This window comes from Lepisma saccharinum, chromosome 3 (genome assembly GCF_977018435.1).
Source record: "Lepisma saccharinum chromosome 3, izLepSacc3.1, whole genome shotgun sequence".
In the NCBI taxonomy this organism is placed as follows: domain Eukaryota; kingdom Metazoa; phylum Arthropoda; class Insecta; order Zygentoma; family Lepismatidae; genus Lepisma; species Lepisma saccharinum.
In genome coordinates this window covers 43,357,407-43,372,417 of record NC_139231.1, presented here as the reverse complement: position 1 = coordinate 43,372,417, position 15,011 = coordinate 43,357,407, and the positions used below count along the sequence as shown (strand labels likewise).

At 39.5% G+C, this 15,011-nt stretch overlaps 1 protein-coding gene across 2 annotated transcripts in view; it reads left to right on the top strand.

Moving 5' to 3' along the window:
• Positions 1-13,573, top strand: part of LOC145985763 (clavesin-1-like) — a 28,154-nt gene extending 14,581 nt beyond the window's left edge. The window contains exons 5-8 of one of the 2 annotated variants that reach the window (XM_083119836.1): positions 4,574-4,767; positions 5,466-5,576; positions 9,132-9,276; positions 13,193-13,573. In XM_083119836.1, the coding sequence (XP_082975962.1) occupies positions 4,574-4,767; positions 5,466-5,576; positions 9,132-9,276; positions 13,193-13,245 (503 nt within the window). In that variant the 3' untranslated portion in view covers positions 13,246-13,573. The remainder of the gene's footprint in view (positions 1-4,573; positions 4,768-5,465; positions 5,577-9,131; positions 9,277-13,192) is intronic. The other variant, XM_083119837.1, reaches the window with a different exon arrangement.
• Positions 13,574-15,011: the final 1,438 nt, after the last annotated feature.

Sequence of the window (15,011 nt, the reverse complement as noted above, 5' to 3'; positions counted from 1 at the left end):
AAATATTATGATTGAAGAAAAACGTTAAGTTAAAATGGTGTTTTCATACTTCATAAGAAATGTATGCGAGTCTAAACATAATTGATTTTGTTATTCTTACTAACCGTTGTCAAGCACTAAACTATATCCTCTTCTGATGAGCAGGATGAGAAAGTGAATAAGACTGGCTGTAATCATTATTTCTTTGTGTAACAAAATACTCATTTAAGATGAGGACTACGTTCGAAACATTTGTTTATTCTTTATACTACGTGACACTTCAGTTTTTTTATATACATGCATTAATTCTTGCAGCCAATTATGTTAGTAGTGCGATTTAGAGAGTTCTAGGGCATCCTTGGTACGAGCAGTGTTGCCAACTCATTTTTGTAAGGTTTTCTTTTTTTTTTTGAAATTTTTCTTATTTTTTTACGTCCTTTTACTGGTTAAGCTAACTTATAGGGGGTAAAACACCAGTGTTACCCTCGGTACAAGTTTCATCCATGGTACTAGCAGAGGGCTCTTCCTCGATACGAGCAGTGTTGCCAACTTCCTTTTTTATTATTATTATTATTATTATTATTATTATTTTTCATGTCCCTTTACGGGTTAACCTAACTTAGGGACAAAATATTAGCGTTATCTTCGGTACGAAGAGGGTTCATCCTCGATACAAGCAAGCTGGAAGGGTCATTTGAGCTATTTTGTAGTATAGGAGTGTCCCGATTCACCATCCTCAAATGGCGGTTTTTCATCAAGTGGCGAGGGGGCGCTTGGCGTAGCGTTTCACGATATACTTTTATGGGGCCCGTAGCTAATCACGAGGTGTCTAAACCTCATGGGGGCTCTTTCTCGACGTCTTTGAGGGCCCTCTCTGAAGGGGGGGGGGGTAGCGTTTCACGTTATGTTTTTGAGAAGGATATATGATTTTCACGATGTGTATTTAAAGGGGACCTCGGCGTAGCCTTTCAAGGGTTAAGCTAACCTACAGGGGGGAAACACTGGTTGCGATACAAACAGAGGGTTTGCCTCTATGGAATCTACATTCACTATGTGTTTTTGAGAAGGTCGTACGCTTTGCACGACGTGTCTCGACTCCGTGGTACCTTTCTTGACGTGTTCGAGGGGTCCCCTGGGGGGTGTAGCGTTTCCCGGTGTGTTTTTTGAGAAGATTATTTGCTTTTCACGACGTTTTTGACACGCACCTTCACGGTCTTCTAGGGTCTAGGTTAATTACTATGTTACCCTGGATGGAACTTCTCAGATAGCTGTTAGGGTAACTATCTTACAGACCCTAACCTGGTCACTGGTGTAAGATTTTAATACCTTTCCTTAGTTTTTAGCAATGAAAAGGTATGGAACTTTCTTCCAACAAAACTAGAGTTTATTAACATTAATGCACAATATACATTAATACTTAATCCTTGGCAATCCTGGATTTAGGTTAACTGATGCAGATTTTTATGACAAATCCGGAACAGGTAACCTTTCCAGGATTAGTCACGATTGCTTTTCGGTATCGCAAGACACTAAAGCCGAAGCAGCAGGTTTGAGAAACTAACCCATGCAAATTGCAACCTCCGAAGAGCGGGCAGTTCTCCCTACAAGGTAAACTTATGATACCGGCAATCGGGTAAGATAGCTCAAACATACAGAAAATCGGCTTCCTTTTATACTTCACGGTTATTTACAAAAAAACCAAGGCGCCCTCAACGGGTTGCTCACCAAAAAAACAGCGCGAGAAAAAACGTTCTTGCTTGGCCAAAGGCCACGAGATAAAATTAGCGCTCATCACTTCACAGTTGAGGAGATTGCAGCGTTCGAGCAAGAAAACTCACACCGGAGGTTTCATATTCACCATCCCGGCCATCCTGGCAGCTTTGCGTGCCGTGGAAAGTTTAGAGGGCGGTAGCGCGGCCATCGCGAAAAGCGTCATCGACGCGAAGGAAAACAAGGCCGAGCTGGAAGAGCAGAAATGTCACAACCTGGCCATGGAGAAAAAGCATCGCGACGCGTTGAGCAGGCTGCTTAAAAAAAATAACCGCTGTCCAACCGCTACATCGAAGCTTTGATCGAGCCGTCAGACATCGAGCACTTCAGGGGGGTTTTCATGTCAGACTCTCTATCCTCCAGAGTTAAAAGAACAGAGTGCAGAGTCGCCAACTTGGACACTTTCAAAAATCCGGCGACACACTGGATCTGGTACCGCAAGCGAGCCAACAAGTCTTTCGTTTTCGATTCTTTCAGCCACCCGCAGGCTTGGTCGAGTATCGCGGTGCTCCCAACCTCTACTACAACGACGAACGCATCCAGGGTTTCCAGGAAGGAAACTGGGGCCACCTCTTCGTTTACATGCTCGCGTTCCTCTCTCAAATAAATAACCCTACGTTCCAAGATTGCCAGAAAGCGCTGTGGCACCTGAAGCATCATGAGAAAGTTCCATCTCACCAGCGAGACTACGGTCTTGAAACTCATCTTGCACGACGACATCATCTATCCTAAATCCATGGCCTTGTGTGCTTTCTACAGCATGTACCTGATTCCCAACGTGACCGAGCAAAAGAACACCATCAAGGTCGGCAACGAGAAGATCGTCATCACGGCCGGCCAGTACAACCTGTCCACCTTGCAAGCTCAATTGCCGAGACGGGTGCTACTCGCAAAACTCCGTGATCCTCAGGGTGGAGATCGTGTCCGCGGAAGAGACCGTGAACCTGGGTACCGTCGGCGAGCTCCTGAACTTCAAGAATCACACCAAGTTCGAGGCCGGGATAAAGCACGTCCGCGCCAACATTCCTAAATTTCTGGCCATCGAGACTTTGAACTTGCACTGCAACGTGGCGGAAGGCATTATCACCGATTCCGACGGCGTCATCAGTAGTCACAAGCAGACTTGCATCATCGCAACTTTCAAACCGAACTCGGAGTTCATGGAACCGTTCATCTTCACTCCAACTTCGCCGATCTACTTCCCCGTGTCTCGGATGCCCAGTACGACATGCCCTAGTTCGCAGCCGTACTCTTCCAGACCGGGAGGGGCGACAACCAGGAGAAATATTCCAGCCAGTTCGACAACTGCAAGATCAAGAACGCCTACCTCAAGAATGGCAGGAACGACATCTTCCAGCCCGAGAAGAGGACATCGCAGACGAGGACTACCTGAAACTGTACGAGGCGTACACAGCGTACTCGGCAACGTGGACGTATACTACACTGCCAACGAGTTTATAGCCCGCAGGCCCATGTTCGTCATCAACACTTCGAAGAGGAGGCAGGTCGTGGTCAACGATCGTACGAACATCAAGATCGTCTGCGAGTTCCATCACGCATTGCCCGACAACGCCGTATGCAGCGTCATCCTCATCGCCGAGAAGACATTCGCATACGAAGTGAAGAACGAACGAGTCACCGAGCAGTTTTGATGTAGATTCGCTGGAGGCAAGCCCTCTGTTTGTACCGAAGATGACGACAGTTTTCCCCCTGTAAGTTAGCTTAACCCGTGAAAGACTACGCCCAAGGCTCCCTATGAGACTCGACAGGGTCCTCTTTTAAAAACACATCGTGAAAGTAAAATAACCTTCTCAAAAAACACACCGGAAACGCTACGCTCCTCAAGGGACCCGTCGAATACGCCGAGAAACGGCCCATGGAGTTTAGACACGTCATGAAAAGCATATGACCTTCTAAAGAAACACATCGTGAATGTAGATTCGCTGGAGGCAAGCCCTCTGTTTGTATCGCAACCAGTGTTTCCCACTGTAGGCTAGCGTAACCTTGAAAGGCTAAGTCGAGGGCCCCTTTAAAAATACATCGTGAAAAGCATGTGACCTTCTCAAAAACACATCGTGAAACGCTACCCTCCCCCTCCCCCAGAGAGGGCCCTCAAACACGTCGAGAATCAGCCCCCCTTGAGGTTTAGACACCTCGTGAAAAGCTACGGGCCCCATAAAAATATATCGTGAAAGGCCACGCCAAGGGCCACCCCTCGCTACTTGATGAAAAACCGCCATTTGAGGTTGGTGAATCAAGACACTCCTATACTACAAAATAGTTCAAAGGATCCTTCCAGCTTGCTTGTATCGAGGATGAACACTCTTCGTACCGAAGATAACACTAATATTTTGTCTCGGTAGGTTAGCTTAACCCGTAAAAAAAACATGAAAAATAAAAAAAGAAGTTGGCAACACTGCTCGTAACGAGGATGAGCCCTCTGCTCGTACCGAGGGTAACACTGGTGTTTTACCCCCTGTAGGTTAGCTTAACCAGTAAAAGGACGTAAAAAATAAGAATAATTGCAAAAAAATAACCTGAAAAAATGAGTTGGCAACACTGCTCGTACAAAGGATTGCCTAGAACTCTCTATATCGCACTACTTATGTTCACCGCAACAAGATAGGTAGATTAAAGCTTGATAAAGGTTATTAATAATGACATCAACAATTATGTTTACACTACCTTGCAAATTTTTAAAGTTGAAATACTATTCTTCAACTTTTCTGCATCTCTGAATCTTAACAATACGCCTGTGTGAGTTGGCAATATGCTCATGGAATGCTTTACTAGCTATAATAAGAGAATTTCGACTATTTTCCAGGCAATATGGACTTTACAAAAGTAACAATGAGCCAGATATGGAATATGGTTTTCAGCGTGACGGACTTTCTGTTGTTTGACGAAACATACCAAGTTGGAGGATTCATAGCCGTCGTAGACTGTGCTAACATTGGGTTCCTGCACTTGAAACAAGTCACGTACAAGTTTATCAAAGTAATGACAGAAATGTTACTGGTAAGTACACAAGTTGACAACTCTCAAGATCAGATAAACTTAGAAGTTTATAAACTTGGCTGTTATAAACCGGGTGGTCCAAAAGTACCACAACGGTCACATACCGTGAGAAATACACATCGAATCGCCATATCTCCGTTCCTAATTGAGCTAGGAGGATCGTTGATAGCTCGTTGGACTTGGAATGTAGTTCTCATTCCGATTCTACAATACAAAATGGGGTTTCCATTTAAAATTTTACCCTGGGGGTGGGGCGGGGGCGGGGAATCAAGTGTGATATCATTCAATAGCTTTCTTTTACTTATTAAACACGTATTTCTTCGTTTTCCGATTCGATGTGCATTTCTCACGACATGTAACCGTTCCGGGACTGTTGGACCATCCAGTGTATATATATATCCAGGCCGATGCCAGTGCATTCATTTCCCTTAGCTACTAGCCCTGATAACGCACGGCCAACATCGAAATTTGGAGGTTACTACCAGGACTTAAACCAATGAAGTTGGAGAGCATCAACAATATTTAGGATCATATGGAAACTCAATTAAACGGATCAGTAACCGTGCGTTATGAATATGACATGAGGGGGTTCTCAGGGTGACTTTAAGAGGCGGAATCTTCTGCCAGGCTCTCTTCTCAAAAAAGAACCAAGGCAAAAAACACGAACTAATTTGTCTCTCTCGATTTACTGCTTTCAGGACACAAACCCTGTCAGAGTGAAAGCTGTACATGTAGTGAATGTGTCCGTCTACTTCCTCGCGGGATTCAAGCTCGTGAAACCATTTCTGTCGAAGAAAATTGTAAGCCGAGTGAGTATGTTTATCATTACCTAATAACGAACTGTAATCAAGCTACGAGGGCGAACTGAAGAGTAATGCCTCCCATTTTTTTTCTTGCTAAACGGTTGAATTTATTTAAATAAAATAAATGCAGGTAACTTTCTAGGACTTTATTGTCTATATCTACATAATTACTTTTCCACATAATCGACCTGGCGATGAACACACGTCTGCCAACGAGAGACCTGCCGACTCCCGTAGCGGAGTGGTTAGCACATCGCGCTACGACACCAGGGGTCCCGAGTTCGAATCCCGACCTGGGCATGGATGTTTGTGAGTGTCCATTCATCACTTTCGTCATATCATCACTTTCCCGCAATGAGAAAGCGGGAAAGTCTGATGAATACAATGCATGGTTGCTCAAAATCGAAAATGCATTTACACCGTAACAAAATTAAATACGACGCATTACTTTTCAGCACGCCCACGAACAATATGGAATAAAAAAGAGCAAACAAAGACAACTCAAATTCACATCAGATAGTTGGTCAAAAACTATGATTGATTAATATTTATTTCTTTTAATCGTGAAAACTGCTGCAATTGTAAATTACAATGATGCAGGGTGTTACACGAGAAATCTGCAATATTCCGACACCTGAAAGTATTGTTGATTTTAAGCAAAAAAGGTTATATGTACATGTGTTCGATTCATAACGGTTAACATGATAATGTATACATGGGCGTGTATATATAGTTCACGTATAGTTGGTATGATTAGGGTTGCTATATTTTCTAAGTGAAAATCCGGGACAAAGCTGACCTGAAGCTTGTTGGAGAGCGGGGGGAGGGGGGGTGCTGGACCCGACAAAGTTGTGTGTATGTACATATCCATCATCATGTTCTTTACACTTCTTAAAAAGAAACAGAAATCTATTTCGAAGTATATCATTGACATAGCCGTGCGCAGACCCTCTGATTAGGGAGGACAAATGCCTTGATGAAAGTCCAGTCTGGAGAGAAAAACCTCATTTTATCTCAGTCTTTTAGTTTTGTTTGCATTGAGGGTCGGTGTGTGTATAATATTATACGAAGTGTGTGTGTATATATAATACATATTATTAAATACATTACATGATAAATTCATCCTCCCCATAACAAATCAACAGCAAAAATGATATAAATTGTCTATGAAATGTGTGCGCACCTTTACCACCGAAAAATTAAATGATTGATTGGTTTTATTTTACTTCGATTTTTGTGCCAGCTTTGGCTAATTTGCAAAGATGGGAATGAGTGATGATATAATGAAATTCATGAATGGACACTCACAAACATCCATGCCCAGACCAGGATTCGAACCCGTGATCCCTGGCGTTGTAGCGCGATGTGCTAACCACTCCACCACGGGTACTGCCTCCAAACAATTGTTCCTGCATTTAAGACAAAACTGTTTAGCAACAACAGTCTGAAGTTCTTAGTTGTTATTATTTATCTCTATCTCTCTCTTCCTAGTAATTTACAATGCAGTAGTTCTAATTTATAAGAACTATAAGAAGCAAAATGCGAGCGAAGCGAGCAACAAAAATTTCTGATCCAAATTTTTGCAAACTGAAAACAATATTGATTTAATTGGGCACAGAAAATTTCATGGGGCGCCATGGCATTCTCTTTACATTTTTTTCATTTAATTAGATTGGCGCCGAGGGCCAACTCCCGGTAAAATTTTAAATTGAGTGGGCGAAATACATATCTGTCTCCCACTGCAGGTTCTCTTGGCCGTCTGGAATAAATAATGCAAGAAAGATGTAAAAACTAATACCATCTTGAGTGTCCTTTTGTCCTGCTACTCTTAGATTCGGCTAGCCTTACTTTCTTTTCCTCAAATGTTTGCCCCCCCCCCCCCCCCCAAATTGATTTCCGTCCACTGCACCACCTTTCCCCGTAGTTGCTTTGAACTTTCATCAGCTTGAAAATATCATATCGTTTAATAACGGCAATAAGATTCCTCTACACTAAATTTCTAGGTGAAAGTATAATATAGTGGAATGGACATCTGGAAGGGGACAAGGATTGTCACACTTCCCCCTTAGAAAACGAATGTCAATCTAAAAGTATATATTTCACACGTATAATTTGATTTCAGTTACAGTAATTTACATTAATTATAATGGGGATGCCGGAATGTGATAATTTCAAATTCAAGTGGTGTTTTTTGAGGGAGCAACACTATTATCGGGGTAATATGCCCCATGGGAAAATACCTTGCTTGTCCCTCCGTAGAAAAAATCCGCGGACGTCCATGATTATGGTGGGCATTTTTTTTTTTAATATCTCGTTTAGAATACTGACATGTTCACAGTACCCCTTTTGAGGTGCCCAACATAATCTTGCACTGCATGAAAACAATTTGGTTAGAAGAAGTGAAGATGTTTCAAACTTTCCCAGGTTAAACAATGAATAAACTGAAGAGCTTGTTGAAATATTTCTCTTCTACTAGTAAATTGTAAGGCCCGTAGTTTCTACAATTCCACAAGCCACGCTAGTTAGTATTGATTCTTTTCTGTTGATCTTGTGTCAAACAACTTGAGACTGTTACGGTGTTTCCCTGGTTTTCTTGCACTGCGTTTAAGAAAACTCGAAAGAAAAAGATATATAACTGATTTGACAGTCCCAGTGCAGTTTATAATCGCAGAAATTCCGACACTATCCGGAAATTGCAGACATTTGGTCTACAGTCCCATCTAGAATGTGATATTACGTAATTTTCTTCCCATCCGTATCCCGTACTATACGTCTCGAATTTAGGAGAATAAAATAAGTCCCAGGAAATTTTTATGAATAAGCGGATAGAACAAGAATCTAGTATTTTTTTTAATCATAAGGGGGGGGGGGTTGGATCCGTTGAACCTCCCCCCTTAAATACGCCCATGAATGTATATTTAAAACGTTCATTCGTTACCATGCGTAAGGTAGGGTAGAAATGACGGGGGAAAAATGAAAACTTTTGACCGGCTTACATAATAACAAGTTTTCAATCATGCCACCATTTACAAATAGGCATTTCCTGGTGTCATGGGCTTTTTTTTTTATTAACAACGAATCCATTTATAGTTTCTGGCTTCAGATAAATTAAAAATACTGATGGATACTTATTATACATAACATGAAATATAAACTATTTCCCGATCTTTAAAATGAGAAATATGACAATTTTTGTTCCTTCTTGTAACAATATCAATATGCTATTAATAGATTGATCACAAGTACGTATACTGCTCGCATTCTTTTAAAAAAATGTTAACATGTCAGAAACATAGATGTGGAAGTTTATTTGAACATTAGTATGTTGCATTGGTTTAGTTGTGTAGCTACGTACTTTTCTCCATCAGCAACTCTCTCATAAGGCTTACAAAATGCATTCATTAATAATACTGTTTTAATACCATTTAACATAAATATTGACTGCATATTTTTTTTGCTGAAACTAAATTATTAACTTCTCACTGATCAGGCTCACGTATTTGATTAAAATGGTGTTACTTAAAGTTACAAAACTATATTTCACATGCATATTCTTTTTAGTTTTTCTTTCATGGATCTGAAGCGGTGGATTTTAGCAACTACGTCGAACCAGATAACCTGCCAGAGGCGTATGGAGGAAGGCTCCCTGGATTTGACAACACCTGTTTTTGGGAGAAATTCCAAGATCATGAAGAAGAAATAAAAGGTTAGGTACCCCTTTTATAAGTCCTCTTCCGTGGCCGTCCGGTCTAAGGCGCTGTGCTTTGGACTCCGACTGCGGGACGGCTTGGGTTCGAGTCCGCCTGAGTTCTGTCTCTGGGTTTTCGGCCTGTGTGTACCGGTGGCAACCCTCGTGAGGAAATTGGGAAGCTACAAGTGAGTAGCGTAACCCGGTCTCGGAACTCTCCTATAATGGCTGAGGGTTCGAGTTTTGAATATGGAAATTAGTTCATGAGAATTGCTCGTGAATTAACGGAGAGAGAGAGAGAGAGACAGACAGAGAGAGGGTGTTGCCGTACAACACCGACAAACTTCCACCCACAGGATATAGAGGACATTAATACAAAAAAACTTAGTAATCGTGTTCATTAAGGGCTCATTTCTTTCATGTATGTACATGTATGTAGCCATGTGGAACAGGTGGATTAGAGACGAGCGGAGACGAGATTTGGCAGTGTCTTAGTCTCGTCAATGGGTACCTGGGGGGCGGGGTAAAGGCGGCCGGAGCTTGGTGCTGATCACATACCTTCAAAATGGCCGGGCTCGAGAATGTGTGGGGCCAGGGCCAGATTAAGACGAAATTGGGCCTGATGTACTTACATACTATGATTAACATACACATTTTTTGTTTTTCTATTATAATGTTTTTCTTGTTTTTTATGTTTTTTTAATTATTTTTGTGATTATGATAATGTGATAATGTACCATGAAATGATTATGAGAGGGCCTATTTTAGGAATGGGCCTAATGCTGCAGCATCAATAGCACCCACCTTAATCCGTCACTGTGTGGGGTCCCTGCCCCCACATCACTTAAATGTACCCTCATGGCACGGTGCTACATGCACGGGGAACTTTATCTTACCTAATTTACTAACATTTCAATATATTACACGTACAGTAAGATTCTTCAAGGGCTAAGAATACATTGAAATCTAATGTCATAAAATATTTGCAAAGATTTGAGGTACGGTGCATGGCACTATATGCACGGGTAATATTACCTTTTTTTTCTTACCTCATTCTCATCTCGACTTGTACATGCCTAAGCATGCAATGTTATTTGGGCATTATCCATTGCTTTATACTGCACATATTCTAACATTCCGTTACGGGAGAGCATATCTTCTCTCGTCTTCAGGTGAAACAATTTATTTTGCCGGTGGTGGGAATCGAACCTACGACAGACTTGTGATTTTACTACAAATCTGCTACAGTGGAGTAGATGATTAGAGCAGCGGTTCTGTAGTAAAACCACAGGTCTGTCGTAGGTTCGATTCCCACCATCGGCAAAATATTTTTTTCACCTGAAGACGAGAGAAGATATGCTCTCCCGAAATGGAATGTTAGAATATGTGTAGTATAAAGCAATGGGTAATGTCCAATTAACATTGCATACTAATGTAAAAACCATTGTCACTAACATTCAGATTTTTTTTTACATGCCTGTCTCGTCTCGACCTGTACAGTCACGGCCATTTCTGGATTGTAATAATCCAATTGAAGGTGGTTGTATTTCAGAAGTACCCGAGACCGTACGTGCATGTCTCGTTCTAGTCTCGGTCATGAAAGGCTGGTCTCGTATCGGATCTCGAAATGTACAGTATAAGCACATGCGCAGGCATGTCACCGCACAAATTTTCATACGGCATACAGGTCATTAAGGCAAACAACTATCCTTAACAGCGCTTTATTGTTTGACGCCTGGTCTCCATCCAACGAGCCCTCGAAAACTGGATTTTATCCTGTGAATATACGCAGCCACGCAGCACAGGTTCACAATTGCGACACAGGGTGCCTACAATTTTGTAAAAACAAAATTCCCTGACTTTTCCAGACCAAGAACGAAAATTTCCAGATCAAGTCATTGAAGCGATTCATGTATTTAAATTTTAAATAGGTGTGCAAGAAGATCCCTACATTTTACCTAACCACCAATCTTAGAATCCCAATTGACCAAGGTTTTAGAATATTCGCTTCAAAAATTAAAAATAATAAGATGGAAAACTAAACAGAAATTGACTGTTCGATAGATGCGGACATATCACATATTGACTAAAACAAAGAATTCTATTTACATAAAAAATAACAATTATAGTAAAAATAATATATAATTATAGTGAAATTTAGTAACATAGGTATTAATCCTAATATCAACCAAACAGAACACATAAATTGCAACAAAACAGTGGTAAATGCCAAAACCCACTTAAGCAGCAGATTTCTACTTGAACAGAGTTCAAAACATGTTTTCCTAGAGAATTTATTATGCAATTTGAACTGTAACTACCGGTAATATGCCAAACTGAAGTATAATTCGTCCACAACAAATTTACAATTTCTTTCATGTCCGTTTTTCCTTTGTTCAAAAACATACTTTCAAGTGAACTACTATAAAAATGTAGATTTTTCCAGAAACACAGTAAATTTCCCTGACATTTCCATGACTTTCCCAGAAATGAGTAAATTCCCTGACTTTTCCAGGTTTTCCAAACCGGTAGACACCTTGATAAATTATCTATATATAATCGGGATAACAATTGTCTTGATGTAAATATTATATACATGTAAGCAAGATGGACAAAAATCATGATTCTTATTTAAAAAATCATTTTTGATGATTTTTAATATTTAAATCGATTAAAAAAACACGCTTAAAATTGCCTTTATAGATTTTCGAACCATTCACATAGATTTTTTTTTTTTTTTTACATAAAGGTTTTATCTTTTCTAGTAAACAGCCCTGTATAATATTTGAACACTTGTTTTGTTTCTGATACTATATAGCTGTATGAGTCTACTATGGAAATGTTTGTTGAGTGTATTAATGAAACGATAATAATTTCAGTGTCTTTTCTTCCAATGAAAATAAAACATTCTAGATGTACTCTACAATTGTAACTTAAAATATTTTTTTTTTACCTTTTTTTTTTCTTCATAGCTGAATCTTGGCAATTATTTTAATAATAATTTACAAAATAACAGCTGCAATGTTTACTTATAGTTTAATGATAATGACACTATTTAGGGTTTAACATGATTAGTATATTGTATATTTTTCCACACAAAATTATTTGCAATTTTGCCTACAAAAATTATTGAATTTTAAATCAAGAAAAATTTAAGTGTGTTTAGAGTTTACATATTCCCTTTCGTACAAGCTTCACCATATCAGTACATATATTTTGTTTCCTTTCTTAGAGCCTAATAAACACAATAAATGATTATGATATTAATGTACTTTCACCAAAAGTGATTTTCATACCTACAAAATTCTTATGTACATTATTCTTTAAATTATTTATTTAAAGTGATTTAAATCAGTGATTTGTTAAAAAAAATCACCTGATTTAAATCTTGACTTAAATCGCAATTTAAATCAACCTGATTTAAATGAATTCCACTTGCACGTAAGTGTTTAGGATGTGTTTAATATGAAGGAAAATCTTCACATGATATATCCAGTATTACATCTTATCATATGCTTACAGTACATTCTGTGCTCCTCCCAAGAACATTTTCTAGATCCACCTATGTGTCCGTGACTCTACAATCAGGATAAACTTAGCGTTGTTATAGATTTACTAAATTGCTAGTTGGAATTCCTACAATTTTATAGATAGACATCCTTGTATGATAAAATTTTCCCTTTATATTTACCATTATTTTGGTCGTGTTACAGAAAGGGGCTGCGTATAAACTATAGGACTTGCAGACTATTTTCTATATTATATAAATTTAGTGTTATTATAATGTTATAGAATCTATAACATTATAACAACACTAAATTTCTCCTGATTGGAATTACTCTCCATTTTACAGTAGGAAGTTATGGGTGATTTCATGTTCGAGCATACTGAATTTTAAGTTATCCAGGTATAACTATTTTTTCACTCCTTACAGAACACTTCACAAAGTACGGATACAATCATGATAAACAATTGAAGCAGAAGTAAAGCTCCACCAAGAAGAAGCTACTCACAGCGTACAGTGACAGCGGAAGCAAAAATCGTGTAATAAAAAGGGGAAATGAACAATAATAATAACCAAAGGAAGTGAGTGTTTCTGCCTGTCAAGTTATCCTTAGCGTAATCCCTAGAAACTGAGAAAGTTACTGAAGTGGATATTTGCACTAGTTTTGTAACATCACACAAGCTTGAAGAAAAAAAGCTCAGGGAAATGTTGTTATAACAATGTTAAAACGTTAATTTGATTAGTCAAGATGTAACTTTGAAGATGGAGTGGTTGCACTCGCCATGCGAAATATATGAGATTGTGAAAATATTTACTGATTGTATATTCATTTCTCTTCAAATTTCCCAGGGTGTACGGGGTGACCCTTTCTGAAGTCACCAAAATGTCTAAATCACTTCCACGTAGTACACCCTGAACTGCATGAAGCAGACTAACGAGGCTCTGGCGTCTGAACCTGCAGGATAATTCTCTGTGGGGCTTGTTTGTGTGCAGTCCGTACGTATTTGTGATTGTCCTTTCACTCATTTCATATTATCACCATTCATCCTCATCTTCCAAATTAGCTAAAAGTGGACAAAACATAGGGTGACCATAATATTTGGACACAAAAACGAGACATCACATAGAGATCAGTTTACCCCCTCCTTTTCCTGAAAAATCTGTTAGGCCTTATCCTAAAAGTATTGTTATTAATAAGGTAGTGTTATTATTTATTAAAGTAAGGATCACATAAATGATACATCATAAACAATAAATGAAATATGATCTTCCATTGTCAAAAGGTATTAATTATTGCTGAAGTTGAGTAATGATAGAAGTTAAAACCAATACGTTGCTGACCAAGGCAGTTTATTAAGATAAAACACTTAACACGTAACGTTTCGACCCTGTATCAGGGTCTTCCTCAGACGAAGAACTAAACTAAAATGATGAAATAAACTACATACAGAAAGATTACATACACATAGCAGGGCCACAAGCCACACAACAACAAATCAAGGTGACAGTCCTTATCTATGAAGATTTCTCCAAAGGAATTAAACATATCACCTCCTGACAGTTGTTGACTAATGGGTCTACTACACTGACAGGTGATTGGCAGGTCAAGATTAGCACCTGCTTACCACTCCCCCACCCCTCCTGCCTTTTTGGTTATGGATGAATGCCTCCTCCTCTGGTCTTCTTCTTTTCTCTTCTTTCTTCCTTCTTCATACTTCTTTTTTCTTCATTCCTTTTCTTCATCCTTTCAACTTTCTCTAACACACTCTTCCATTCCTTGTTTATCTTGAGTCCTCCATTCCAATTCATGATGTCTTCTCCTTTCTTTTCTATTTCTTTGGCCTCCTTCCATTTTCTCACTAGTTCTCTCTTCTCTTTTCCTATTCGCCTAGCCGAATCCCATTCAACTTCATGTCCTGTTTCTCTAGTGTGTTTGAATATGGCATTCCTGTCTCTCTTCAATCTCACATCATCCATGTGTTGCTTTAACCTGTCTTTAAGTCTCTTCTTCGTTTCCCCGATATATACACTTTCACATCCTCTGCACTTCACCTCGTAGATAACCCCTTCCTCTTCGTTGGTGGTGAAGTGCAGAGGATGTGAAAGTGTATATATCGGGGAAACGAAGAAGAGACTTAAAGACAGGTTAAAGCAACACATGGATGATGTGAGATTGAAGAGAGACAGGAATGCCATATTCAAACACACTAGAGAAACAGGACATGAAGTTGAATGGGATTCGGCTAGG